Consider the following 27081-nt stretch of genomic DNA (forward strand, 5'->3'; position numbering starts at 1 on the left):
CCCACCGCCAGCTCCACAGAACCAGCACCAGCAGCCACAACGTGGAAACCGGGGATGTTTCCAGTGTGGGGCTGAAGGCCACTACAAACGTGATTGCCCTCAGCTGAACCAGAATCAGAATCACAACAACAACAACCAGGGCAACGGGAACAACAACAACAACGGGGGAAACAACAACAATGGCAACGAAGCTCGTGGTAGTATGTTCGTGCTGGGTCAGGGTGACGCAAGGAACGACCCCAACGTCGTTATGGGTAAGTTTCTTCTCGACGATATCTATGTTACTGTCTTATTTGATTCGGGTGCTGATGCAAGTTACATGTCATTAAAAATGAGTAAATTGTTAAAACATACACCAACACCCCTAAACACCAAACATGTCGTAGAACTAGCAAATGGTAAAAGTGTAGACGATGCACATGTAATCAAGGGTTGTAGTATTGTGCTAGCTGGTCAGACTTTCTCGATTGACCTATTACCCATAGTTTTGGGTAGTTTCGACGTCGTCATCGGTATGGACTGGTTATCCCAGCATCACGCAGAGATTTTATGCAAGGAAAAGGTCATTCGTATTCCTCGTTCTAGTCAAGAACCTCTCGAAGTTCAAGGCGACAAGAGTGGTGCTGTGGTTGGCATCATCTCTTTCTTAACGGCGCAGAAATGTTTACGAAAGGGGCACACCGCCATTCTGGCACTTGTCACCGACGCATCAGTAAAGGAAAAGAAGCTGGAGGATATCCCAGTTGTACGTGACTTCCCTCAGGTGTTTCCTGAAGATTTACCCGGTTTACCGCCTCATCGTCAAGTCGAGTTTCAGATTGAGTTGGCTCCTGGAGCAGCACCTATAGCTCGTGCACCGTATCGTTTAGCTCCAACCGAACTGGAAGAACTGTCGAAGCAACTACAAGAGCTTTTGGAAAAGAGCTTCATTCGTCCAAGCTCTTCGCCTTGGGGAGCTCCAGTGTTATTTGTGAAGAAGAAAGACGGTACGTTTAGAATGTGCATCGACTACCGTGAACTCAACAAGGTGACGGTGAAGAACCGTTATCCTCTTCCACTCATTGACGACTTATTCGACCAGTTGCAAGGGTCGTGTTACTACTCCAAGATAGACTTGAGGTCAGGTTACCATCAGCTGAGAGTCCGAGATGAGGACGTCTCTAAAACTGCATTCAGAACTCGCTACGGCCATTACGAGTTTCTTGTCATGCCATTCGGGCTTACGAACGCGCCTGCAGTCTTCATGGATCTTATGAACAGGGTGTGCAAACCCTATCTTGACAAGTTCGTCATTGTTTTCATCGACGACATTTTGATTTACTCCAAGAGTCAGGAGGAGCACGAGCAGCACTTACGTCTTATCTTGGAACTTCTTCGAAAGGAGCAATTGTACGCCAAGTTTTCTAAATGCGACTTCTGGCTTCGTGAAGTCCACTTCTTAGGCCATGTGGTGAACAGGGATGGGATTCATGTTGATCCATCCAAGGTAGATTCGATCAGGAACTGGCCTGCACCGCGTACACCGACAGAAATACGCCAATTCTTGGGTTTGGCGGGATACTACAGGCGGTTTATCAAAGACTTCTCCAAGATCGCGCAGCCGCTTACTATGCTGACACAGAAGGGTGTCACCTACCGTTGGGGAGATTCCCAGGAAACCGCTTTTCAGTACTTGAAGGATAGGCTTTGCAGTGCACCTATTCTCTCATTGCCAGAGGGCACCGACGATTTCGTGGTCTATTGTGACGCATCGATACAGGGGCTTGTTTGTGTATTGATGCAGCGTGATAAAGTTATTGCCTAGGCTTCGCGGCAACTCAAGATTCATGAACGGAACTACACGACGCACGATTTAGAGCTGGGAGCTGTTGTTTTCGCGCTTAAGATATGGCGACACTACCTGTACGGTACCAGGTGCACGATTTACACCGATCACAGGAGTCTCGAGCATATTCTTAAGAAAAAGGATTTGAACATGCGTCAACGGAGATGGGTTGAACTACTGAACGACTACGAATGCGCCATCAAGTATCATCCAGGCAAGGCCAATGTTGTGGCTGACGCCCTCAGTCGGAAGGACACCCTACCTAAGCGCGTGCGAGCGCTACAGCTTACTATTCAGTCCAGTCTTCCTGCACAGATACGAGCTGCTCAAATAGAAGCATTGAAACCCGAAAACGTCATGGCTGAAGCCTTACGCGGTTCAAGGCAACGAATGGAACAAAAGGAAGACGACGCCTACTATGTAACGGGTCGTATTTGGGTCCCACTTTATGGCGGTTTACGAGAGCTTGTGATGGACGAAGCACACAAGTCTCGCTACTCGGTACATCCAGGGTCGGACAAAATGTACCACGACATCAGAACTACTTATTGGTGGCCTAGCATGAAGGCCCACATCGCCACCTATGTTGGCAAGTGCTTGACCTGTGCCAGAGTCAAGGTTGAATATCAGAAACCCGCAGGCCTACTTCAACAACCCAGGATACCACAGTGGAAATGGGAAGAGATTTCCATGGATTTTGTTACAGGCCTACCCAGATCCCAGCGTGGGAACGATACAATATGGGTAATCGTGGATCGACTCACCAAGTCTGCACACTTCCTAGCTATAAAGGAAACGGATAAGTTCTCCACTCTCGCAGACATCTATCTTAAAGAAGTTGTTTCGAGGCACGGGGTGCCTACCTCCATCATTTCGGATCGGGACGCACGATTCACGTCAGAGTTATGGCAAGCGATGCACAAATCTTTTGGCTCACGTTTAGACATGAGTACAGCATATCATCCTCAGACCGATGGGCAGTCTGAGCGAACGATCCAGACTCTTGAAGACATGCTTCGAGCATGTGTTATCGATTTTGGCAACGGCTGGGAAAAGCATCTCCCTTTGGTGGAGTTTTCGTATAATAACAGTTACCACACCAGCATTCAAGCCGCTCCATTCGAGGCATTGTACGGACGTAAATGCCGGTCACCTCTCTGTTGGGCAGAGGTGGGGGATAGTCAGATTACGGGTCCAGAGATTGTAGTGGACGCCACAGAAAAGATTGCACAGATATGACAACGCATGGCGGCAGCACGCGACCGTCAGAAAGCCTACGCGGATAAGCGTAAGAAGCCATTGGAATTTCAGGTCGGGGACCGGGTTTTACTTAAAGTCTCACCCTGGAAGGGTGTGGTTCGATTTGGTAAACGAGGCAAACTCAATCCACGGTATGTTGGACCGTTCGAAATCACTGAAAGAATAGGCCCAGTAGCCTACAGACTGAACCTACCAGCTGAACTCGGTGCAGTTCACAATGTATTTCACGTGTCGAATCTGAAGAAATGCCTATCAGATGAGACCCTCATAGTTCCTTTTATGGAACTCACTATCGACGAGCGGTTGCAGTTCGTCGAGGAACCAGTTGAAATCACGGACCGGGATGTTAAGGTCCTCAAACACAAGAGAATCCCTCTTGTTCGAGTTCGTTGGAACTCCCGACGTGGCCCAGAGTACACCTGGGAACGCGAAGACTAAATGAAAGAAAAGTACCCCCAGTTATTCGGAACCAATGCAACCACTACTGAGGCTGAAGCTACTACTACTGAATTTCGGGACGAAATTCCAAATCAACGGGGGGATGATGTGACACCCCAGGAAAACCAGTGAACGATATAACTTACCGAGCTTCCTCAGTGAGTGCGTACCAAATTTCGGGACGAAATTTCTTTTAAGTTGGGGATAATGTGATAACTCGAATTTCCAAGATTCTATTTCGCATTTATTGCACGTTCATGTATTGACTAGTCGTTTATTTGCACAATTGATTGCCATGGAATTATATATGTTTTGATTGTTTGATTGTGCATGGTTGTTTGTTAATTGTGAAATTGGTAAATATACGAACTTGGTGGTGAAATTATGAAATTGTTATGAGATGGTGTACATGTGTAATATATGATACTTAGGGAGGTAAAGGGTAATTAATGAAATTCTAGAGATTCTTAACCCTAATCTCCTACCCTAATCATACTCTAATCATTCACAAGAAACCAAAGCGCGTACTCTCACATTCCCTAATCCTCTCCACAACCATCTTTTCATCATTCTTGGATTCACAAGTCTTTTGCAACAAGTTTGATCTTCTAATCCATCTAGAATCAATCAAGGTAATTGTTTAATCATTGTTTGATGTTAATTGTTGAATGATTGATTGATGTTAAAACCCTAGCTTTCATGTGATGTTCTGTAATTGTGGTTTCTGGATTATGAGTATTATGATAATGATGTTGATTAGTGAATGATCATTTGCATGATGTTAGGATTCAAGGCATGTTAGAATGATTGACTGATGATTGATAATTGAATTAAAATGGTTGCCAGTGTATGAAACTAGGGTTATTAGATCGATGAATGAAACTGTTGAACATAAAACGTAACTGCTGCAATCGTAGTGAACGCATGATCATTTGTTAGTCAGAGTTTTATTGATTGATTAGTTGTCTGAGTTTTAAAGGAAGGATTGATGCCCGAGTTTCACTTATGATATGCAAGTCCGAGTTCTTGAATAAATGAGGTCCGAATGTTTATATAAAACATATAAGGGTCTGAGTTTATTCAAGTGTTAGCAGGTCCGAGTTTCACACAACATGTCCGACTTTCATGCATATCCGACTTTCATGTAGTCAAAAGGTCCGAGGTTAGGCATGATATTGTGAGATCCGAGTTTTAGCTCCCCCCAAACACCCTGTCCGAGTTTTAATGGGGCTTTGCCCATGTCCGACTTTAATAGGACTTGGGGAGTCCGAGTTTTATGAAGGGAAACCCCCACATGGTCCGAGTTTGGGGAGGCTTCCCCATGGTCCGACCTTTCCACTTGTTTATGTCCGACTTTTACCCCTACTCATGCTATCCGAGTTTTAAACCCCACATGTTCTGTCCGAATTTCATGTGTGGGAAGCAAAGGGGTCCAACTTTTATCACTAGTGCATGTTGTCAGACTCTTTTGAAATACATAAGCATATGGTTTGATTTTTCTAGTGACGTTTATACTTGGTAACCTAGCCCGACTTTTATGCATGATAAACTAGCCTGAACTTTATGTTAAATACATAATCTGAACTGATTACTTGATGAATGGTCCTTGTTGATGAACTGTTTGAATTAGGTTGATTTATGATCCGGAATGCTTGTTGCGATGCATGCACTAATTGCTTGAAAAGACTGTATGATTGTATGAAGTTGAATGCAACTACATGATCCCGCATGCGTGAACATACTATGTGTTATCATCATGTACACAATAAACACACAAAGCACCGCTGCTTGAATATCGAGGATTTGTAAACCCTAATTGAATGAATCATGTGCAATATATCCTAGGTCGTGTGTAACGGACTTAGAGATTAATAAACCCTAGAAGCAATAACATACCGAGCAAACCAAGGTGAGTTCACACAGCCAAGGCATGGGGTTCCCGGGTGGGAATGGGATTTGATGATCTATTGTATACACTTCGCCGATAGAACTACGACTAGACTAGTAACACTTAGTGAACTGATCTTCGCACACCTGCCAAGGGTTGGCCGCGATATTATGACTGACTTCGCACACCTGCCTTTGGAAGGCCGCGAACTGAATTTACTAATCTTCGCACACCTGCCTGGTAGGTCGCGATACAGGTAAACCTAGTCTAGAATACTCGGGATGAACATCCCCTAATATCTTCGCACACCTGCCTGGGAGGCCGCGATGGAAACTAATACGATACATGACATAACGAACGAACATACTACTACTCACACTATACTATTACTGAACTGTTAACTGTGAACTCGCTCAACTAGTTGTTGATCCTCTGTTACATGCCTTGCAGGTCGTTAGATACATGGAGCTTGCACATGGAGGGGCGTGGTCGTTGTGGAGCATGGATCGTGGATGCCATGTTAAAACATTTAAACATTTGAACTTATGTTACACATTGGGTTTTCATATTTATGCTTCCGCTATACTTTGAAACTATGATTATGTTTTGAACACCTATCGTATTGAATGATTGGTTTACATTTATTATACTTGATATTAATTACATGTTCGATATGATTGGTGGCTTGATCCTGGTCAGTCACGCTCCCAAGCGGTGATACTCTGCAGGTGGATTTTGGGGGTGTGACAGTTTAAATAGTCGTATGATAGGTAATATATGTGCCTTAGGTAAATTACCAAAATACCCTTTTTACGCTAAAATTCATTGTAAACCTACGCAACATAATTTTTGGTATCTAAACTGATTTAGCAACAATATTAAGCATGTTAAGGCATATCTTGCTTGTCATAGGACTAGTTAGGCATTCCGAACGTGTTTTACGTAAATGACGTGTTAAAAGTAGCATAAGCTACCTAAACTGGTCGTAACGGGTCAAAAGCACTTAGGATAGGTTTCGTTTTAAGTGTGTAGGCTTTGTTAAACCATATTACATAAGTTCCCACACTTATTTGGTTTACAAACCTTCGTACTACCCGATCCTCCGATAGGTCCGTTTATTAATGTAGATACCTATATTAGGTGCCGTTTGAATCCGTGATCTTCTAGCTTGCTTGGTGGATATCTAAAAGTCTATTAAGCAATCTCAAGTGAGTACACAGTCCCCTCTTTTACTGTTTTTCAAATATTTTGGGGTGAAACACATGTGCCTACTTGTTACTTTCGTGCTTTCCATGTTTTACATTATATTAGTACACTATTAATACATCATTTCATTATGTTTTGCTATGTATGTTTACTTAGCATGCTAGCACATTGATTTACATTACATTACTTTGCTATATATGTTTACATGGCATATTAGCACATTGTTTTTCATGACTTTTCTGCTTTGTATGTTAACTTAGCATACTTAGTACATTGTTTTCATACAACATGTTTACAGTTGGTATAACATTTGGTTTGTACATATGGGACTTATATACATTCACTAACATTAGCTACGCCGCTCGGTAGTAAGTAATGGTACCATAGGACTTGACAAATCCCGTTCCTGACATCCTAGGTTTGTTTGGGTGAAAGGAATGACTGAATCCGAAAACATTTCTTTTGATAACCTTTACTTAAGGTTATCCGTCTGTCTCAAGGCTTGAATGTATGCGTTAACTTACCACATAAATGCTTGTATCATTAAAACATGCTTTTACTTTACAAAACATGACTTTTTGATATACTCAAAATACTTTGTTTTGTACATTTTTACATTTGGTTTAAGTAAATACATTTTACTTGACATACATAACTACATTTTGGACTTTTAAATATTTGACATTGGTTTATACAAGAACATTTGATGGTTGGTTTAAACATGAACATGATACATTGATGGTTGGTTTAAGTGACTTAAGTAACGAGACGCGTGTAGTATGATACAAGCATGGTGGATACGCCGATGGTACTTCCTATATATAAGTGCTTTTATTATATTACATAGCGTAACGTTATTTATATCATTTCAATTTGGAATTATACACAAATAACATATTTTTCACAAGACTTTGTTTTACAAAACATTTTATTTTATACAACCTATTTTACTTGGTTATTCATTTAACCATACACTATACTTTATTTACACATATCTTTTTTATCGCTTTTCAAATGATTTACAAAACATTTTACAAGGTTCATGACTGACTTTTGTTAAACAACTTTTTCTAAACTTATAAGTCATGAATCCTATTTTCACAAAAACCTATGTTACTCATAGGCATTTTTATGCTGACGTACCTATTTTCACATGTGTTTCAGGAGTTGTTGCTTAGGGTGATGATCGTGACACTAGGGCGGACCTATGCCTTAGAGACTTAAAATAAAGATGGACTTAGTCTAACTATGTGACATACTCTTGTTTCTTTTGAATTAAGACAATATAACACTTTGGTGTGATGAATAAAATATAACTTTATATGCCATGGTTGTGAAACAATAATTCTGTTACAACACTCCTCGACGTTTCCGCCATGATTTGATGTTTTACGTGGTCGGGGTGTGACACTGTAGCAGATATATCCTTGTCCCTCACATTGGACGCGGTCCGGCAGAGATCGCTGAGGAGCACAGATGCCAAGAAAAGGAAGCGTGACGATGATAATTCACGTTGGTCAAACAAGAAGCACAAGGCAAACCATGATCACAAGAAGGGGTCTGAATCTAGGAAGGATGGGCATCAATCTGGAGATAAGCCCAAGTGTAAGGTTTGTAAGAAGCACCATTTTGGGAGGTACAGGTTTGAGTCAAAATCCCAATCTCAGCCAAAGGTATGTGGGATTTGCAAGTCTTCTGAGCACAAGACCCTAGATTGTAAGAAGATCAAAGATGCAAAGTGCTATAGTTGCAATGAAAAAGGGCAGATTAAGACAAACTACCCAAAATTTGCAAAGAAAGCTGAAGAAGGAAAGAAGACCAGTGCAAGGGTCTTCTGCATGGATGCGAAGGAAGCTGTTTAGGACGAAAATGTCATAACAGGTACTTTTCTTATTAATGATATCTACGCAAGAGTATTGTTTGATTCAGGAGCTGATAAGTCATTCGTAGATAATAAGTTTTGTGAATTATTGAAAATGCCTGTTAAGACCTTAAGTGTGAAGTATGAAGTGGAATTAGCTGATGGAACCATAGAAACCGCTTCAACCGTGTTAGATGGATGCTTCATATCCATTAGGAACCACTCTTTTCCCTTGTCCCTCCTTCCATTTAAGTTAGCTGGTTTCGATATAGTGATAGGCATGGATTGGTTGTCACATAACCAATCCCAGATTGTATGCAACAAGAAGCAAGTGGTGATCAAGACTCCGTCTGGTGAGCCGCTTACCATTCAAGGAGGCACCCAGTATGGGTTACCTGAGCAGGTGTCTATGCTCAAAGCATCTAAATGCTTGAAGAAGGGTTGTGTCATTTACATGGCACAGGTAACGGTTGATAAGCAGAAACCAAAGATTGAAGAAATCCCAGTCATTTATGAATACCCTGAAGTTTTTCCTGAAGAACTACCTGGTTTGCCACCAGATAGACAAGTAGAGTTCAGAATCGACATCATTCCAGGAGCGGCGCCTATTGCAAGAGCACCATATAGGTTGGCACCAACAGAGATGAAGGAATTGAGGACGCTGTTGGATTATTGCTAGCCAAAGGTTTTATTAGACCTAGCTCGTCTCCATGGGGAGCGCCAATCTTGTTTGTCAAGAAGAAAGAGGGTTCGATGCGCTTGTGCATCGATTACCATGAGCTTAATAAGGTCATTATCAAGAATAGGTATCCTCTGCCCAGGATCGACGATCTGTTTGATCAGCTCCAAGGAGCAAGCTACTTTTCCAAAATTGATCTAAGATCAGGCTATCATCAGTTAAAGGTTAAAGAAGAAGATGTTCACAAGACTGCATTTAGGACTCGTTACGGTCATTACGAGTTCCTAGTGATGCCTTTTGGGCTCACTAATGCACCTGCCGAATTCATGGATCTCATGAATCGTGTCTGCAAGCCTTATCTGGATAAATTTGTCATTGTCTTCATCGATGATATCCTCATCTACTCGAAAAGCGAAGCTGACCATGAGAAGCACCTCCGTTGCATTCTGAAGCTACTTCATCAAGAAAAGCTCTATGCCAAATTTTCTAAGTGTGAATTCTGGCTTCGTAAAGTCCAATTCCTTGGACATGTTGTTAGTGAGCGTGGTATCAAAGTAGATCCCGCTAAGATTGAAGCCATCATGAACTGGCAAGAGCCAAAGACGCCTACGGAGATTCGCAGTTTCCTAGGACTGGCAGGATACTACAGACGCTTTATTGAAAACTTCTCAAGAATTGCAGCACCCCTGACTTTACTCACTTGCAAGAATAGCAAGTTCAATTGGGCGCCTAAGCAGCAAGAGTCCTTTGATATTTTGAAACAGAAGTTAAGTAACGCTCCAGTGCTGACATTACCTGAAGGAATTGATGAATTTGTAGTTTATTGTGATGCATCACACACCGGTATGGGATGTGTGCTTATGCAGAAAGGCAAGGTCATTGGCTAAGCTTCACGCTAGTTAAAAGTGCATGAAAAGAATTACACCACCCATGATTTGGAGTTAGGTGTCGTTGTATTCGCACTGAAACTATGGAGGCATTACTTATATGGAACCAAGTGTGTGATCTACTCCGATCACAAAAGCCTTCAGCATTTGTTCAATCAGAAGGATTTAAATATAAGGCAGCGACGTTGGATGGAAACCTTGAATGACTATGATTGTGAGATAAGATACCATCCGGGCAAGGCCAATGTAGTCGCAGATTCCTTGAGTAGAAAAGAAAGAGTGAAGCCAATAAAAATCAATGCCAAGAGCTTTGAGATCAAGAACAGTTTGAATGAAAGGTTGTTAGCTGCACAGCAGGAAGCTGTGTTGGAAGCTAACTATCCTAATGAAAAGCTAGGAGTAACTGAAGAACAGTTATCCTACCGCAAGGACAGAATCCTGAGATTAAATGGAAGAATATGGGTTCCTGTTTATGGAGGACTTCGGGACATCATCCTTCAGGAAGCCCACAGTTCCAAATATTCCATTCATCCTAGAGCTGATAAGATGTACCAGGATTTGAAAGCAAATTATTGGTGGATAGGCTTGAAGAAGTCTATAGCTACCTATGTAACTAAATGTTTGACGCGTGCGCAAGTCAAAGCTGAACATCAAAAGCCGCCAGGTTTGCTACAACAGCCTGAAATTCCCACCTGGAAATGGGAAATGGTGACAATGGATTTCATCACTAAGTTGCCAAAGACGCAGAAAGGAAATGATACTATATGGGTGATAGTAGATAGACCGACTAAGTCAGCACATTTCCTACCCATTAAGGAGACTTACAGTTCTAACATGTTGGCCCAATTGTACGTTGATAAGATTGTGACTCTGCATGGAGTACCTGTGGCCATTATCTCAGATAGAGATACCAGATACACGTCACACTTTTGGAAAAGTTTCCAACAGTCTTTGGGCACGCGCTTAAATTTCAGTACGGCTTACCATCCTCAGACGGATGGGCAGAGCGAGCGTACCATTCAAACCTTGGAAGACATGCTTCGTGCATGTGTGATTGATTTAGGTGGTAGTTGGGATAAGCATCTAGCCCTGGTTGAGTTCTACTATAATAATAGCTATCATACCGGCATTCAGGCTGCGCCTTTTGAGGCATTATATGGTAGGAAATGCAGAACGCCTATTTGTTGGGCTGAAGTAGGAGAAGCTCACTTGTCAGGTCCCGACTTAGTCTTTGAAACGACGGACAAGATTGTTCAGATTCGTGATCGCCTGAAAGCTTCCCGGGATAGGCAGAAAAGATATGCTGATAAAAGGCGAAAACCTCTCAAGTTTGAGGTTGGTGATAAAGTTTTGCTAAAAGTATCGCCCTGGAAAGGAGTGATGCGATTTGGTAAGAAGGGTAAGTTAAGCCCAAGGTATATATGATCATTCAAGATTATCGAATGTGTAGGGTCAGTGGCTTATAAGTTGAACTTACCTGAAGAGCTCAGTGGTATTCACAACGTGTTCCACGTCTGCAATTTGAAGAAATGTCTAGCTAATGAATCCCTAGTCATACCACACACAGATGTACACATAGATGAGAGCTTGAAATTTGTGGAAAAACCATTGTCGATTGAGGATCGACAGGTAAAGAAGCTTCGAAGGAAGCATGTGCCTATTGTCAAGGTGAAATGGGATGCCCGTAGAGGTCCCGAATATACGTAGGAGTTAGAGTCCACGATGAAAGAAAAATACCCTCAATTGTTTCAGTAAATCTCGAGGTCGAGATTTCTTTTAAGGGGGTGAGGATGTAACACCTCGAAAATTCACGTTCAATAAAATAAAGACACGTGTCATGTAAGACAAACGAGTCAGGAACCCGGATCAAATAAAGGATATATGGTACAATTTAAAAGTGGCGCCATGTTAATAAAATACCTCTTAACGACCCAAGGGCGACATGTTATTAAAATACCTCTGAGCGACCCAAGTAATAAATCCCAAGACCTTAAATCATATATATATATATATATATATATATATATATCTAGCCGCTTGTTTCTAAATAAATAAAATTTCCATTCTTATGGAAATCGGATCCTTAAAATGTCTCTACTACAATCAGGAATTAGGTTCTTGATTAAGAGAATTGAATTTAAATTGATGAATGTCCAAACAAATACTCTTGAAATTTCCGTCACTACAAGACTTGCCATAAGATGCCAAAGGGGTGTAAGTGCATGCAAAGCATGCAAGGTCCGAGTATTTGGTCCCACAACTGAAAAGCATTGCATCAAAATCTTATTGGAAAGAAGCGCATGGTCAAAGCTTAAAGTTTACAAAGTTTTTGTCCTCAGACCATCGGTTACGGACTGTATGGCATAAAGCTTACGGTCCGCAAGTATCGGTTACGGACCGCAAGCAGATATGCATACGGTCTGCAAGGAGCATATCTGGGCGTATTAGACCAGGGTCGGTTACGGACCGTAACCGTACAAGCAGACGATTCGCAAGTGAATCATACGGACCGCAAGGGTTTTGGCTTACGGTCCGTAAGCCTGTCGCTGGCAGCTGAAAAAGGACAGCTGCCTGTTCAGCCTGTTGCACCGCCTTAGTAATGTGGTTTTCGAAATCAGGGGGATGATAGACAGTATATAGAATCTTAGGGACACATGGGATGATCTTATAACCATCATAGACTACTTTGGCATGAACATGAGCAATGGGGTTCACTATACAAGGAGTTGAAGTTGTGAACATTTGAACTTGCTCATTTGCAACTTACTTCAAGACTTCTCTGGAGCATCTCTGGACTTCAACAAGCTTCTCTTAGGTCCCCAATCATACTTAGGACTCTTGTAAGTGTCCTTAACCTCCCTTAATCCGGTTTAGCTTAGTTAATTAGTTAAAAGTCAAACCATCGTAATTAAGGTTTGACTTTGTGATTAAACAATAATTACTCAGTCAAATATTGAATTAAAAATACCTATAAGTAGGTAATTATGTGGGTAATAAACCCTTAAAAGGGTATTTTCAGATTCCCACTCTAACTATGTAAATTATCGAGTCAAAGCTTACTTTAAAAAGTCAACAGAATGCTAAATTCCAAATATATACATAATTAGCAATGTAGGATTCATGTGACCTGTTTTACCATTAATATAACTTGGTAAATAATGTAAGAACATGTCTAAGCATGTTCGACTCGACAATTTTCAGTTTAGGCTCGGTTTGGAACCGAAAGTCGCATAGTTTGACTTTCGCTTTGACTTTGACTTTCAGTTCTTACCCGTTTAAGCCAAGTTTAGGATTGCCTTAGAGCTTCTTTTGGACCTATTTACATGTTAGTATAACCCTATGTGATTATACACCTTGGTTCATTAGTCATCCGATTCACATGCATGTTTCCGTTAATCGCTTATATGTTGACCATTATGCCCAAATGACCTTATAATGTGACTTTTGAATATGTAAAAGAGTAGACATCTTAGTTACTTATTTACAAGAGTTAATTGTCAAAATAACCCTTGAGGTTTGGGCACATTTGCCATTTTCGTCCAAAATGACACTTTTGTACCATTTTGCCCCCCACGTTTGTAACTTTTTGCCATTTTCATCCAAACCACTAACTTAGTTTATTTTTTCTGTTAAGTTAAAGGATATTTGGATGAAAATGGCAAATATAAACCACAGGGACGAAAATGGCAAATATGCTCAAACTCTTTTTAATTTCTTTTTATTTAGTTAATTTTGTCACATATATAATAAAAAAGAATATACATGCAATTTTTATACGAAAAAAATAATACTTTTGTCACATATTTTTTTTATAAATTTTCATCCATCCACTAAGTTAATTTTTTTCTATTAAGGCGAAAGATGTTTTAAATTTTATAAATTAATTTTTTGTATCAAGGTTATTATATGTTGTCTTTTTGTTCAATAGAACTTTGTTTTCTTTCTCTAAGTAACATGAATATTTCGATTATGTTTTTGAGAGTTTAACAAGAAAATAGCTCGTCGTGAAAAGTGTTTATCACAAAATATTAGATGGCATTATACTTACTATTTGGTGGGTAATTTTAAGGTTTGGTAACCGTACGTTGTTTGATGGGGGCACTGGCTTTTGTTTTTCGTTAGGAGCGAATTTAAAAGAGTAGAAGATGAATTAAAAACTTGTTACATATGATAATATTTTTTTATTTGACATTTTTCTATAAGGTCACAAGCATTTTAGTTTTATAAAAATTAGAGGTTTAAGTAGATTTATTTTTATAAAATTGATCTATATAAACAATTGGAAATTAATTTCTGCATTAATTTATAAAATTTAAAACATCCTTCGCCTTAATAGAAAAAAAATTAACTTAGTTAGTGGTTGGATGAAAATTTATAAAAAAATATATGAGAAAACTATTATTTTTTTTCATATAAAAATTGCATCTATATTCTTTTTTATTATATATGTGACATAATTAACTAAATAAAAGAAATTAAAAAGAGTTTGAGCACATTTGCCATTTTCGTCCCTGTGGTTTATAGTTGCCATTTTCATCCAAATATCATTCAACTTAACAGAAAAATAAACTAAGTTAGTTGTTTGGATGAAAATGGCAAAAAGTTACAAACGTAGGGGGCAAAATGGTACAAAAGTGTCATTTTGGACGAAAATGGCAAATGTGCTCAAACCTCAGGGGCGATTTTGGCAATTAACTCTATTTATAAACTTGTACCCAAAGTTTGACATCAGTTTGAGGTCTAGATTAAGAGTTATGCTCATTAGCGTAATTAGAAGCATTCTTAGTAATTAGTTGGCATAATTAGTATATAGCCTACCTAAACCCAAATTTTAATATCAAACTTTATTCCCACTGATATATAATAATATTTTCGGTTTTTTAGAGATTTTTATTTATTTTTAGGCTTAGCATAACTTAGAGTTTTAAGCTTATTTCGGTTATTGCCGGTTTTGCCCTTTTAGGCTATAATATGAGTTTTTTAAATCCTTTTGACCCCAAAGCTTTTTCTATTGATTTAATATGAAAAATATATTATTTTGAACCTTCTAGAATTATAAAAATACCAGCTTTTCTTCCAAAACCCGGAAATGGCTCCAAATCGCCTTTTTAGGCATTTTTACGACATAGTATGTATCAAAATTAGTTTATATGTATAAGGTTTGATACCTACTGATATATTCACTAAATTTTTATATTATAACAGTAAACAAAGGTTTTAAACTCAGATTTCCAGTTTTAACTTTTTAGACTTATGTGAAATTACCAAAATGCCCCTTCGGTGCATAATATGGTTATAAGTAATAAAATTCACATATATATGATACCCTACTGTTATAACTTATTAAATTAAGTATAATTACTAAATAAATCAGAACTGTAACTCAGATTTCAAATAAAACTCTTTTATACCCTTTAAAATGACTAAAATGCCCTTTCGGGGCATAGTTTGAGTTAAAAATCACTTTGGGCATAATAGGACATATCTTACTGATGTCACAACATATTTGGTGCATATTATCTTAGGAAACTTGTATATGGTTCATATGGTTACTCGTTACGCGTTTTCACGTTCGAATCGGCTTATGTAACTAGTTTACACATTTTAGCCGAAACAGGTCAAAACATATCATTATTGTCTCAAAATCCAGAATGTGATTATGTTACCCATATTAAACAAGCATGTAAGCTTGTCGGGTCAAAACCACATTCTAAATCGGTCTTCGCCTTCCATGCGATTGAACCGTATTCTTTCTTTAAAACTAACCGGTCTAAGCTTAGGCTAAATTAAAGACCCGTTAGGATTCTAATAGGTTATTATAAACCTTCGTTCCAGAATAAGAGATCCAGTAAAAGATATTTTCACTTGCTTATTGTGATTTGTACTTGCTCAGGTATATACTTGATGGAATTGAACCCTGCCAAAGGAATAGATAATAAAAGCCAAAACTAGATCAGAGCAGTAGATTCAGAATAAGCAGATATCTGGTTGCAAGTCTCTCCCCTTGAAAGTGGTTTCAACATCTGCTGACCTCCTATCTGCTGATCATGCAAACTGCTGACCTACAACTGCTGGTCAAGACAAAGTCTGATAGAAGAACTAAAGCTCTGCTGCTCAATCTACTGCCATGCTTCAAGCACTGCTGATCATGACAAGTACTGCTGGGATTACAGCAGTGGAAGGATGTAGCAGCAGTTTATACTAGTTTTATGTAATGAAATGTAATATCAGTAGTTAGCATAGAAGTGTTTGTATAGATCAGAGGTTAGAGTTTGTTAGGAGGTTAGATGTCACTTTCATGGTGACGTCAGCTTAGATGCTCAGTGGTTTGCAAGTGCCTATAAAGAGAACAATACTCTGTATTGTTCTGTTTAGCTCATTCACCATCTTCTTTCTGCACGAACAAACACTGAGCTCGGGCTGAGGGGGAGTTTGCATATCATACACGCATGGTAATCAGAGTTTAAAAATACATTTAATCATTTGATTCAGTGTTTGAAAATGTATGATTGAAAGCGTTTCTTCTGTTTGATTGTGAAAAGTTTGCTTCCATTAAATTCCGCTGCACTACTCTTTCATTTGTTCATCTAAATTCAAACACAAATCACAATCAATCCAAACTCAGATCCTAACAATTGGTATCAGAGCAAGGACAGTCAAATTTGATTTAACAATCATTTTGACGTAAATAGTTCAGCTCGAAATTATTGATACTGATAGTTTGTTTGTTGTGTTGAAAAGCAGAGTAAGATTTAATCACCGATTTAGTTGATTAAATAGTACCTGTAAAACAACCAGAAAGATGTCGCAATCACAAGATGATAAAAATAACATCGGCTCTTAGTTTAAACCACCTATGCTTAAAAGAAATGAGTACAACATCTGGGATCGAAGGATGTGTCACATCCTCGCTCAACAAAACACTGGAGGTCTGTCGTTTTCGGTCCTCATGTTCCTATGGTGCCAAGCGCAGAGGACCCTAAAAAGTTCGTTCCGAAACCAACTGAAAATTACACTGAATCAGATTTTCAGAAGTTCGAACTTGATGCCAAAGCATTTAGCATCATAGCCTCTGCACTTCCCAACGAAATCTATGCTGGATTGTTACATTGTAACAGTGCCAAAGAATTGTAGGATGCATTGAAGGAACAGTTCGGAGGAACGGAAGAGGTTATTGAAAACAACAGGGAAATTCTGAATCAGCACTATAAAACATTTTGTCACGTCAAAGGGAGGTCACAAACCCAACAATTTGAATGTTTCAGTTGTCTCATGAGTGAACTAAGGCTTGTTAAGGTTACATTTCCAAATGCAACCCAAAATAGCAGGTTCCTTAGATCACTGCCAGAAAAATGGGACACAATTGCTTTTGTCACCAAAAATTCAGCTGAGTTCAAAGATCTGACCCTGACCCAACTCCATGGTAGACTCCTGACCTATGAGAGGGAGTTAAACTAGAAAAGGAAGTTGCAAGAGTCTGGTAAAGTTGCTGATGACTATTCATTTGGCAGCACAGCTCTGCTTGGTTAGGAAGAATCTGGTAGCAGCAGTAAGGATCAGAGTTATGATCACTTTATTGACATAACTGCTGGGGGTAATTTTAACAACTCGGATTCTCACTCTGCAAATTATGCTTTCACGGCAAATACTAAAAACCAGATGTCAGATAACTTATGCTTTGAACTAAATGATTTGCAACATTCATCATCAAAAGTATCATTAGTAGCATAGAGAGCAAAATTTTCATCACCAAGTTCATCAGGCATGCTGCTCCAATCAACAAAGCCTTGAGTGAAAAAGCTTTGCTGATCTGGTTCAAAGCCTTGATGAAGGGGAAAGTTCATGGCGCTCTATGCTACTAGAAGAGATGGACGTTTTGCATCAATTGGCTTTGTTGATTGGAGCAGCATGCCCCTTCATCATTAGTAGCATAGAGCGCCATGAACTTTCCCCTTCATCATATCATCTGCTTCCTTTGGATTTATCGCCGGCTTTAAGGGCTGCAATGTCTTCCTTCATTGTGTCAATTGACTCTAATTTTGCAACAATGGCTGCTAATTGAGCAGCAATTTGATCAGGGTTTGTGCCGCTGCTGTCACTACTCCGGGTATTCACCATCTTCTTCGTTTCCCGGCAATGGAACCAAATGATAAGTTCTAAGGATGAAAAAGATTGATTTGCTGGATTTAGGAATAAAAAGGCCTGATTCGAGATAGGCGGTCTCCAATACAAAGGTTCAAAAAACAATATTCAACAAGACAGCCAAACTAGAAACAGGAACAAAATATTTAAAGGCAAACTCTGATGAAACATTTAATTTTATCCATCTTTTCAGCATCCCCACCCTACTATCTCCCTCATAATTACCAGACTTTACACCATCCTTGCCCCTTTATCTCCTCATGTTCTTGATCAGGTTTGAATGGGTCAAACCGGGGCCCGTAAATAGTGCAAAGCTGCTCCAGTGAGTTTCCTTGGGCTGACCCGACTCCATTTGATTTTTTTCGCCTTGAATAAACTCTCATAGGAACCGGGTATGTATCACACCCCTAGAAAGATATCATGGATTCATGGCCAAAAAGTGTGATCACCATAAAAGATTTCGCTTTTGCATTACTACAAGAACTATAATTTCTCTACAAAAAGAAACCAACTAACAGTCAGTAATAGTACTCTAATTATTTCAAGTATGCACGACTAATGAATAATCCGTTATGATCCAATAAAGGTAGAAAGTGAGCTTACAAGTATGTTAAATAATGATAAACAAAAGATAATAAAGGTGCAAGAAAACACAAGATTTATAACCTCGGGATGTTTATTACGTATCGTTATAAGCTTTCTGAACTTCTCCAATATCCATCTCAGAGATTTGTGTAACCAACTCATCTTCAACATCACTCGTCGTATCATCCTCTTCTTTGAGCGATCGGTCAATCCAAATAGTGTTTTCATCTTCCGAATCACTCTCGAACAAATCATTATCAACGAAATCATCCATGTCATCAAAAGTCTCAATCCTTTTCTTCCTTCCTCTATAACCAGTAAGGCTAACAACTTTCTCCTTCCAAACAACCAACGGGCATTTCTCAATCAATTCCGACCCATCATACGCTTCCGTCAAGAACACACTGAATCTTTTCCCTCTTTCCGAAACATAAAAGATCCCGAAATGCTTCAACAATATCCTCATCACCTCTTTACATCACACCTTAGGTTGTGTATTATGGTTCCACGTTCCCCATCCGACTCAACTGGGCACATTTCAGATTTCACCTCTTTTTTACATCACACCTTAGGTTGTGTATTACGGTTCCACGTTCCCCATCCAACTCAACCTTAGGTGGTACCACTTTTTTTTTGCAAGTTCTAGGGCGTGAATGGGTCGTTAAACACCACGCAAGAGGGGTGTGAAGGGCTGGACGTTAGCCTGGTAACGCTTGAAGGGACAAAGGGGGCAAGCGTGAAGGGGACGTGGCAGGTTTAGTCGATGTGGCACCAATGTGGTGGTTTTCACCCCTAGACGTTTATCAACAATACTCAACCTTAGTAGGTGTGAAATGCAAAAATGCACTACACTTACGTGGCAATAACTTTTTTACACTTTTCACCCCACCACAACATAAGAGTCCAAAGAACTAGAATCTCTCTCTCACTACTATATCTAGTAAAATGGACAGGTCGGGTAGCGTAATGGGTTCGGATAAGATCGGGTGGTTTAAAAATAAAATATCATATTGCTTTGGGCTAGAAAGAATATGTGTACAAGTCAATATGAATTGTTTTAGAAAATAGTAATAAACTAGTAAACGTGTGGTAACAACATTTGATCACCAGCTGAAATGCTCCGTGGAAACAATATGTCAGCTTTAATACAAATTTGATCTATTCGAGTACCCCAAAAAAATTTTGACCCCTTATAATAGCACTTAAACCTAAAAAAGCTCAAAAACTTATATTGAAGTCTAAAACCTATAAAAAAATCCAAATGCTTGGCAAAAAGATTGCCAAGCCTCTCACTAACGTCATCATCGTTGTCGCCGCCATCACCATCATCACCATTGTTTCACCATCTCCATAATATACGAGTGTTATCTCCACCATCACCATCCATCTAAATTAGGGTTAAGAATTAGGTTAGGGAACTGTCTATGTGTATATAGTCATGTAGTCGTGTAGAATTTTTTATTGAACGCATGGAAAACATACAAACCTTTATAATATCAAATGATTCTTACTTTTCTCTTCTCTCCTCCACCGTTCTCTCGAGGCAACCTCTATTCCCCACACCCTCCCTCAAAAACTCAAGTGTACTTAGATCTCTCGTCATACACGACTTGGCCGACACCTCCACTGCCATTAAGTTCGAAACATCTTTCCCATCAAACCCATCTACAGTACTCCATTGACAGACTATACATTTGCTTTGTCTGAATCCGAGATCCAACACTGATATCAATCTAATATCGACCCGTTCATATAGATCATCTTGATAACCATACATCATAAATTCAAACTTAATACCGCAAATGAAAGAATATAAGTTGGATCATTACTTTGAAAACAAAATCAATCAAGAACATATCAAAACAAATAACCAACTTCAAATGATTAACCGAAGTATACATTGATTTAAGAATTAAGTATCATTTACGTCCTTGTGGTTTGTTCACTTTTGCAATTTCATGCCAAATTTTTAAATTGTACCATTTTCCTCCCTAACATTTTCGAAACATGCCATTTCAATCTAAAAACTAACCCTAGCTAAAAAAACTCAGTTAGCTTAGGGGATGAAAATGACATTTTATTCTAGATTTTTGGACTGAAATGACACGTTTCGAGAATGTCAGGGAGAAAAATGATACAATTTTGAAATTTGGTCCGAAATGGCAAAAGGAAACAAACCACAGGGATGTAAATGTAAATGACTCTGAACTCTTGATTTAACGATCAATTGATTAAGAGTGCGATCAATCAACATGATAAACATGAACCCGGCTATTATCATAAAAACAAAATCAATGAAAATCAGTGAATGAAAACAAAAAACAATCGCAATGTGATCATTGTGAGAACTAAGAATTGCAGATTGTACTCATACAGACATATGTATGGTTTATAATGAAAACATCATCCACCAACACTGGCATTGCTACAACTTTAATACCCTTCTCCAGGATTTCATTACAAAATATAAACTTGGCATCATTTATATAATATAATATAATATAAATCTCATATCTTTATAGTAATATATTCCAAGAAAAACTTAATCTTGGACAAATTACATCAGTAAAACACACCTCCTTCATGGTTGGTGCTTACTTACAAGTTATACGCGACCGATCGTTTTCTTCCAATCTTTATTCTCACCACGGCCCGAGGCCCGCAAGAAATGGAGGAAAACGGGCGTACTAAATAATCAGATACAATGCTTCAAGTGAAAATCTGTCAGATAGCATACCGCCGATAAGGGTCTTGATCCTCTCCGCTCCAGGTCCCGGTTTCAGTTCAGTTGCGTTCCTGACTATGCTTTCAGCTATAGTTTTGTTTGCATCACTTTTGTCTAACCAATTGCCTGCATATCAGTTTGACTTTTGGGTCAATCATTGACATCATAAAATATGCTATTTTGTCACATCAATCAACTTTGGCCCCCCAACTTTGATAATGACATGTTTTGCCCCTGAACTTTAATAATGACATGTTTAGCCCCTTAACTAAAAGGGCTTTAGCCCCTCAACTTTTATAATGACAGGTTTAGCCAGTTTAACTAAAACAACTTTAGCCCCTAAACTTTAAAAATAAACAATTTAGCCCGACTAGGAGTTTGAACCCGACTAGAGTAGTTGATTTTTGTTGGTAGTCGGTTTGTGTAGTTTGGTTGTGTTTGTTTTCGTTTTTGGTTGTGGCCTGTGTGCCTGCTCGTGTTTTTTTGGGATGTTTGTGTCTAGTGTTGGTATGCCGACACTAGTTTGGGTGTGGTACTTCTGCCACACTTTTGTTCTTATTGTTGATTTATAAAATTCACCGGGGTAACCCTTTACCCAAAAAAAAAAACTTTTATAATGACATGTTTTTGCCCCTGAACTTTAATAATGACATGTTTAGCCCCTTAACAGAACCAACTTTAGCCCCTCAATTTTAAAATAAAACAACTTTAGCCCCTCCCCTTAACTAAAACAACTTAACCCCCTCAACTTTAATAATAAACAACTTTAGCCCCTCAACTTTAATAATGACATGTTTAGCCCCTTAACTAAAACATCAAACAACTTTAACTCACACGATTTGCTTATTTTTATGATTTTATTTACGTTTCATAAAAATACTAACTATAAACATATAAGCGATAAGGGGATTACTTGTCACAAAACCATCGGGTTCACGCCCTAGAAGTTCAGAGTCAATTTTGTCGAGTAACTCCTTATCTGCACCAAATTTTCTAGCGAACGGTGCATGACTTTCTACCATTCTTTCGTAATCATCAATGGAGAGAAAATGGGGGTGTTGTTTCGGGGGGTTATCCCAAGAAATGAAATGAAGGTCATGGTTTACGGTCGTATTTTTGAACTCATCGGCGTTGCATATTACTGTGTGAAAATACCCTTCGGGTGATGAAAGAAAATTAGCGTAGTACATGAGGACGATTCTTGGTAGGTTATCCCATCCCCATAAACAATATTCTACAAAGGATCGCGAAAGCATCATCCACGCAGAACCTACAAAACAAATCATTAATCTTTTTGAAATTATTAAGGATCATGTTTAAGTTTATGAAAATGAGTTTTTTTTTAAAGTTACCAGTGAAGAGCTTGTAAGCAGTGGGAACACTCCTTTTCTGGGAGACCCAGAAAACGTCTGATTTTTTATTACTATATAGCCCCGGATCGATTATAACGGGTTTGGCTCTTTGGTACCTACAACCAGACAAAAACGAGGATAACCAAAGTTCTGCATTGGCAATACGTGAAGTACTTTAGTCATTCGAAGGCTAGAAAATGCACATACTCTTTCCAGCCAATGTCACTGGTGTGCTCGATAAAATTTAGCTCCCGAGGAACAGTTGACAAAGTATGAAGCAAATCTGTCAAAGTTGTAAAAAAGCGTTGACTGTGAGTTTGATCATGAGGACGGCTGCGTTTTTCTTAATTATGATGCAAAGTTGATGGATAATTCCTCTTTCTTATGCAAATTTGTTACAAATAATACACAATTCTAAATGTTAAAGAAAAAAAAAGCGGTGATTACTTCACTAAACATCGAAGAATTAATATCATATAACAGTATGTGATCATCGTGAGAACTAAGAATTGCAGATTGTACTCATACAGACATATGTATGGTTTATAATGAAAACATCATCCACCAACACTGGCATTGCTACAACTTTAATACCCTGTTCCAGGATTTCATTACAAAATATAAACTTGGCATCATTTATATAATATAGATCTCATATCTTTATAGTAAATATATTCCAAGAAAAACTTAATCTTGGACAAATTACATCAGTAAAACACACCTCCTTCATGGTTGGTGCTTACTTACAAGTTATACGCGACCGATCGTTTTCTTCCAATCTTTATTCTCACCACGGCCCGAGGCCCGCAAGAAATGGAGGAAAACAGGCGTACTAAATAATCAGATACAATGCTTCAAGTGAAAATCTTTGTCAGATAGCATACCGCCGATAAGGGTCTTGATCCTCTCGGCTCCAGGTCCCGGTTTCAGTTCAGTTGCGTTCCTGACTATGCTTTCAGCTATAGTTTTGTTTGCATCACTTTTGTCTAACCAATTGCCTGCATATCAATTTGACTTTTGGGTCAATCATTGACATCATAAAATATGCTATTTTGTCACATCAATCAACTTTGGCCCCTCAACTTTAATAATGACATTTTAGCCCCTTAACTAAAACAGCTTTAGCCCCTCTAACTTTAAAAAATAAACAACTTTAATAATGACATGTTTAGCCCCTCAACTTTTATAATGACATGTTTTGCCCCTGAAATTTAATAATGACATGTTTAGCCCCTTAACAGAACCAACTTTAGCCCCTCAATTTTAAAATTAAACAACTTTAGCCCCTCAACATTAATAAGGACATGTTTAGCCCCTTGACTAAAACAACTTTACCCCCTCAACTTTAATAATAAACAACTTTAGCCCCTCAACTTTATTAAGGACATGTTTAGCCCCTTAACTAAAACATCAAACAACTCTAACTCACGCGATTTGCTTATTTTTATCTACGTTTCATAAAAACACTAACTATAAACATATAAGGGATAAGGGGATTACTTGTCACAAAACCATCAGGTTCACGCCCTAGAAGTTCAGAGTCAATTTTGTCGAGTAACTCCTTATCTGCACCAAATTTTCTAGCGAACGGTGCATGACTTTCTACCATTCTTTCGTAATCATCAATGGAGAGAAAATGGGGGTGTTGTTTCGGGGGGTTATCCCAGGAAATGAAATGAAGGTCATGATTTACAGTCGTATTTTTGAACTCATCGGCGTTGCATATTACTGTGTGAAAGTACCCTTCGGGTGATGAAAGAAAATTAGCGTAGTACATGAGGACGATTCTTGGTAGGTTATCCCATCCCCATAAACAATATTCTACAAAGGATCGCGAAAGCATCATCCACGCAGAACCTACAAAACAAATCGTTAATCTTTTTGGAATTATTAAAAATCATGTTTAAGTTTGAAATGAAATTTTTTAAAAAGTTACCAGTGAAGAGCTTGTAAGCAGTGGGAACACTCCTTTTCTGGGAGACCCAGAAAACATCTGATTTTTTATTACTATATAGCCCCGGATCGATTATAACGGGTTTGGCTCTTTGGTACCTACAACCAGACAAAAATGAGGATAAACAAAGTTCTGCATTGGCAATACGTGAAGTACTTTAGTCATTCGAACGGTAGAAAATCCACATACTCTTTCCAGCCAATGTCACTGGTGTGCTCGATAAAATTTAGCTCCCGAGGAACAGTTGACAAAGTATGAAGCAAATCTGTCAAAGTTGTAAAAAAAGCGTTGACTGTGAGTTTGATCATGAGGACGGCTGCGTTTTTCTTAATTATAATGCAAAGTTGACGGATAATTCCTCTTTCTTATGCAAATTTGTTACAAAGAATACACAATTCTAAATGTTAAAAAAAAAGCGGTGATTACTTCAGTAAACATCGAAGAATTAATATCATAGAACAGTATATGTGTTAACCACTTCCCTCTAGAACCCTTGCGAAGCCAAAGCCTCGGTGCACCAGACAGAACTAGTGCCTATGTAGCTCCAAAAGCCGAAACACGAGGCTTTACTCTATGTACAAAGAAATAAGATTTTATCTCAACTGTTTTACATATCAACCTTTTTTATAAGTAAACCTTTGATGATTTTTTTTTTCATTTTTTTGGTTAATTTCTCATACAAACCTCCTACAGACCTAATTTTAACCCAAAAGTACATGAGAATCCGGCTCAAGCCCCTTATGTGTTTCCTAAGCGCCTCAGACACGCCTTTTAAAACCAATGTCGGTACCGTTTACTCAGTTAAGAACTTAAGATAAAATCCAAAGGTACAAAAACTAATGCAAGGACAAAAAATGGCACCAAAGGGGGGATACTAATATACGACCCATCACTAAACATTCAATAGTCAATACAACCCAATAAAATTAGAGTTCCAAATTTCAAAACTCACTTCCAAGTCAACAATTCTCCAAAAAAATAACCATAATTATAAAATCACCCATACCCCTTACTCATTTTAGTTCCATATTTTATCCCACTTTAAAAAACCAACAACTTCCTCTTAACCAACATCACAAGATCCACCCCAATACCCCACACCCACCAACTGTTCGACGAAATTCCCAAACGAAAACACTGACAAAAACCATTAAACAATAAAAGATCACCCATACCCATTACCCAATTTAGTTGCATAATTTATACCCTTTTCAAAAACAAACAACTTCTTCTAACCAACACAAGAAAAGTACAAAACTCACCCCACACCCACCAACTGTTCGACGAAATTCCCAAACGAAAAAAAAAAACCCACAAAGCCCATCAAAACCCAACAACACCCACATACCATCTTGAGTGACCAAAGGATAATCAGAAGCACTCAAATTAATAAACCAGTCCCAATCAGCCCCCTCCTTCAACAAAATCGCCATCGCATGAAGCGTATTCGTCACCATAGTAGGCCCTCTATACGTCACCAGATTCGACCTAACAACAATCCTTACATTACTCACTTCGTTAAACACCGGTTCACTTTTCACAAACTCAAAAAGCTCCAACCTTTCTTCAGGTGGCGCCTCAAGGTCCAAATGCACAACATACTGGTTAACCGGATGATACAACGCCTTTAGCGTCCGTTTCAAGGACTGAACGTCGCCAGTGGAGCCGGAGATGAGGTAGGCGAGCTTGGGTGCGGTGGAATCGGGGTTTGGTGGGGTGATTTGGAGCTTTGATTCGACGAAAAGAGGGGTTTGTTGGAGGGTGTTTGGTTGGGTATGGTGGAAGGAGTGAAAAGGGTTTGTGAAGAAGAGAGAGAAGAGGATGAGGAGAGAGGAGGTGAGGAGAGAGAGGATGAGGGGGAGGAAGTATGGTTTTTTTCTCAAGGGTTTAGCTAGTGGTCGGGCCAGTTTGAAACAATGGAAAGATCTTTTAGCGAATTCTTGCCTATATTCTTGGACCGAACCCGTCTGTTTGATACTACAAAGAAACTCGTCTGGGTTTTGAAACTCAGCAGGACCAAAATTGGTTGTAAAGGCTTGAACCAATTCCTCCCAGAAAGTAATCAGACGGTCTGCTGATAACCATGAATAGAGATCTAAAGCGTCCCCTTCTAAATGCATTGAAGCTATCTCCACTTGTTCATCATCTGGTATTTGGTAGCACCTGAAGTACTTCTCGGCTTTCAAAAGCCAGCCTCGTGGATCTCCGCCACTGAAAGTAGGAAATTCAATTTTGGTGTAGGGCTTGAAGGGTTGTCGATTGCGCCATGAACTTTCCCC

At 39.0% G+C, this 27081-nt stretch overlaps 1 protein-coding gene and 1 pseudogene across 1 annotated transcript; both read right to left on the reverse strand.

Moving 5' to 3' along the window:
- Nucleotides 1–21198: 21198 nt before the first annotated feature.
- Nucleotides 21199–23425, reverse strand: LOC110875842 (annotated as a pseudogene).
- On the reverse strand, nucleotides 23342–27073 carry LOC110877889 (beta-glucuronosyltransferase GlcAT14B-like). Its single transcript, XM_022126113.2, has 5 exons — nucleotides 26151–27073; nucleotides 24992–25067; nucleotides 24785–24900; nucleotides 24349–24705; nucleotides 23342–23846 (listed from the first exon to the last, which is right to left on the reverse strand). The coding sequence occupies exons 1-5, from the start codon at nucleotides 26920–26922 to the stop codon at nucleotides 23689–23691; spliced, it is 1479 nt and encodes a 492-aa protein (XP_021981805.1). The 5' UTR covers nucleotides 26923–27073; the 3' UTR covers nucleotides 23342–23688.
- Nucleotides 27074–27081: the final 8 nt, after the last annotated feature.

This window comes from Helianthus annuus, chromosome 9 (assembly GCF_002127325.2).
Source record: "Helianthus annuus cultivar XRQ/B chromosome 9, HanXRQr2.0-SUNRISE, whole genome shotgun sequence".
In the NCBI taxonomy this organism is placed as follows: Eukaryota; Viridiplantae; Streptophyta; class Magnoliopsida; order Asterales; family Asteraceae; genus Helianthus; species Helianthus annuus.